At 39.2% G+C, this 3,727-nt stretch overlaps 1 protein-coding gene across 1 annotated transcript; it reads right to left on the bottom strand.

The window, feature by feature from the left end:
* Positions 1-342: 342 nt before the first annotated feature.
* LOC102822958 (mediator of RNA polymerase II transcription subunit 6-like) lies at positions 343-803 on the bottom strand (the record flags this gene model as incomplete). Its single annotated transcript, XM_006878009.1, has 2 exons — positions 343-459; positions 721-803. Coding segments are annotated over 2 exons (200 nt in total), but the record flags the coding sequence as incomplete, so codon positions are not given.
* Positions 804-3,727: the final 2,924 nt, after the last annotated feature.

The raw sequence follows: 3,727 nt of genomic DNA, 5'->3' as shown, positions 1-3,727 counted from the left end.
GTGGCTGAAAACAGGCTCAAACATAAGAAAAACTGTGAGGATGGCGCAGGAGCAGGCAGCATTTTGTTCTGTTGCACATATGGTCACTATAAGTAGGAACCAATTCAACAGTACCTAACAAATAGCAGGTGTCTTACCAAGGAGCCCTGACGGCCCAGTGATTAAGCAATCAGCTGCTAACCAAAAGGTTTGTGGTTCAAATCCACCTCCAGCATTCAATGGTAAAAAGGATAGCAGTCTGTTACTGTGAAAATATACAGCCTTAGATCTCATTCTGTAAGGTTGCTATGAGTTGTAATTCACTTGATGGCAATGGGTTTAGTTGTTGTGGTTTTAGGTGTCTTACCTACCTTGCTCTTCATGATCTTTGAAGTGCCACCAGTATCCTTTGGAGGGATGATATCGACAGTATGACATAGCTTCATCAAAAGCTGACTGAATGCCATGCACTGCAGTAAGCTTGTAAAAAGAAATTCTCATTAGGTTAACCAAACTTTCCAAAATAAACATCATCAAAACATTACAGACAATAATTTCTTAGTTTTCAGAATCTAAATTTTTATCTAGCTGGGATTGTAGCATACACTGTTACTGAACTGGCCCCCAATAAACACTGTTTATTATCTAATACTAGCTTACACAAAACAAGGGAGTTCCTGTTTGATTCTTAGAAACTAAGTACTTCAATTAGAAGATTTTTTAAATTGGGAAGACACTTACCACTCTGGAATTTATAACTGACCCCAAGTCTGGTGCCTGATAAATCACTCCAGCAATGATATAGTAGTCAGCTAGCGGGATAACTACAACAGTGGAGAAAAAGGTGTTTATGAATAGAGCTGTGGGCACAAAGTACCAAACAGACCTAATTAAAAAATTGACATTCTTCCATAGTAAACATTAGAGCAAGACCTGGCAAACGATAAACAGCTTTACTGGAACAAAGCCATGCCCACTCGTGTACTGTTTTCTATGGTATTATGGAGTACTGGTGTGGCGCTGTGAGCTAATGCGTCAGACTGCAAATTCGTTTGAACCGCAAGGTTCAAGCTTACCAGTTGTGCCTCAGAAACCATATACAGGGTTGTTAAGCACTGGACTGTGAATCACAATGTGTGCAGTTCAAACTCACCAGAAAGCCTCATCGCTCTCCTCAAGAGAAAGATGAGGCTTTCTGTTCCTGCAAAGATTTAAAGCCTCAGAAACCTATATAGGGTTGCAATGAGTTTGAAGCAACTCAAGGGAGCTTAACAACAACAACAACAATGGTGTGGCACTGGATTGCTAACTTCAAGAAAGCCTTATGATTACAGGATTGCTATGAGTTGGAACTGACTCAATGGCACTTATCCTCATGACTGCTTTGGGGATGTTGAGTACTTGAGACCGATAAAGCATAAAAATATTCACTTTCTGGCCCTTCACAGAAGTCTGTCAAGTCCTATGGTACTGCAGAATCAGCACTGAACTGCAAACCAAAAGGCTGGCAGTTCAAACCCACCAGGGTTGCTATGAATCAGAATCTACTCCATGGCACTTCACAACAACAAAGCCTAGATCACTGTTTCTCAAATTTCAAAATGTATCTGAGTCACTCAAGGATCTTGTTAAAATTCAGTTCTTACTCGATAGGGATCCTGCATTCTAACAAGTTCACAAGTGATGCCAGTACTACTAGTCAATCACACTCTTCAGAACAAGACCTTAAAACACTTTGTTGATATCACCTTCAGAGTATTTCTCTAATGTCAGAGATACGGAAATTGAATAATACCCCGCTTCAAAGTTACTGGGTAACAGAACAAATAAAAAAATGAATATAAAAGAAGTCCTTGAATCACACAAGAACAAAAACAAAACACAACCAAAACCTTTGTGACACAGCAAAAGCAGTGTTCAGAGGGCAATTTATGCACACATACAAAAATAAGAACAAACCAAAGTAAACACCTTAACTCAACATCTCTAACAAGTAGAAAAAGAGCAGCAAAATAAGCCTACTGCCACCAGAAGAAAAGAAACAAAAGGTTACAGAATAAATACATAAAATAGAAAACAGAAAAATAGAAACAATAAATAAGATGGCTATTTAAAGGTATTAATGAATTAAAAAAAAAACACTGGCAAATCTAACAGAAGAAAAGAATCAGAAGTTACAAATAACATAAATAATAAGTGGTATGTGTGACATCACGATGGAAGTAAAAAAGATAATAACAAAATACTATGAACAATTGGACTAAAATTTTTTGAAAATCTGGAAAAAACTGACAAGTTTCTAGAAACACACAACCTACCTAAATTAACACAGACTGAAGCAGAAAGCTTGAAAAGTCCAGATTCATTACAAGAAGAAATTTTCAAGTGATTTAAAAACAGTCCCAACTGAAAAACAGTCCAGGCTCAGATGATTTTACTTGTGAATTCTACCAAATATTAATTGAGGAGCTGACACCAATTCTACTTAAACTACATCAGAATATTAAAAAGGATGTGTGCAAAAATAATGTGGGGGCACTTCCGGTTTGGGGGCAGAAGAAGCCGAGACAGGCAGAGGAGGCTTCCCAGTGGAGGCATGAGAAAACTAGGGATGGCATTTTATCGGAAGAGTTCCAGTGCTTTGGATGTAATATAAAGAGGGGGGGGGGGGGAGAGGTCGGTTTTCGGCAGCAACAGGAGGACAAATCTGACTGTGGTGGGAATACACAGACATTTCTGAATCAATCTGGATGCTGCCTGTGGGTCCTTTAGCCTGGGCTGAGAACAAAGGATGGGGCCACAGCCAGGCTGATACAGCACTGAAGCCATGGAGCATCGACTATAAAAAAAGGTGTAATGATGACATTTTCCACTTTTCTTTCCTCTGTCATACCCTCTGCCTATCCCAGGCAAATTTGGGTGGGTGGCGGCACACCCCCATAAAGTGTTGTGAGCACAGGGTACAATTTTCCCATGGTGCAAAAAGGAAATCCCTGAAAGTCACAGTGATACCACAAGCTAATCCTCTGTCTGCATCTTATGACATCTGACTCTGGTATTTAGCCTAAAGTTGACCTGAGCGGGACCCTTAATTCCTGCCTTGCCTAACAAAAGACAGCAGGTTTCGACATACAGCCAAAAGTACTTGCACTTTGTAAAACTCCAACATAAAACACAAGAGCCAAGACCAACTACGATAGAAAAGGATGCAGCTATTTTGAGAGTTAAAGGAAAGTGCTACAGAAGTAATCAAACAAGATAGACATAGCATTGGAAACAATTCAAAACCTAAAAAAAGAAGTCTAGATGATTAAAAATAAAAGTATCAGGAATGGACAATACACTGAAATGGCAATGGAGTAGAACTGGAGAGATAGAAGCCAGAACCAGTGAGCTGGAAGGCAAATCTCTCAGAGTACTGTTAAGATAGAAGAACAAGCAGAAAAAAGGGGGGGAAAATCTGAAGAGAGTCTAAGAACCATGCTGGATAACATGAAGAAGGAATAACTTAAGAATTACTAGCATTCCAGGACAAGAAGAATCACAGAAGTTTACAGAGGAGATAGTTGAGGATCTTCTGGAAGAAAATTTCACTAACATCTTGAAGGATATGAAGACAAGCACTCAAGAAGTTAAATGAACTCCAGGAAGGACAGATGAAAAAGAAAAGCACCAAGACACATCATAATTAAGTTCTCCAAAATCAGAGACACGGAGAGAATCGTAAAAGCAACTAGGGAAAACAAGT

This window comes from Chrysochloris asiatica, unplaced genomic scaffold (assembly GCF_000296735.1).
Source record: "Chrysochloris asiatica unplaced genomic scaffold, ChrAsi1.0 scaffold00931, whole genome shotgun sequence".
In the NCBI taxonomy this organism is placed as follows: domain Eukaryota; kingdom Metazoa; phylum Chordata; class Mammalia; order Afrosoricida; family Chrysochloridae; genus Chrysochloris; species Chrysochloris asiatica.
This window is presented reverse-complemented; position numbering and strand designations above follow the sequence as displayed.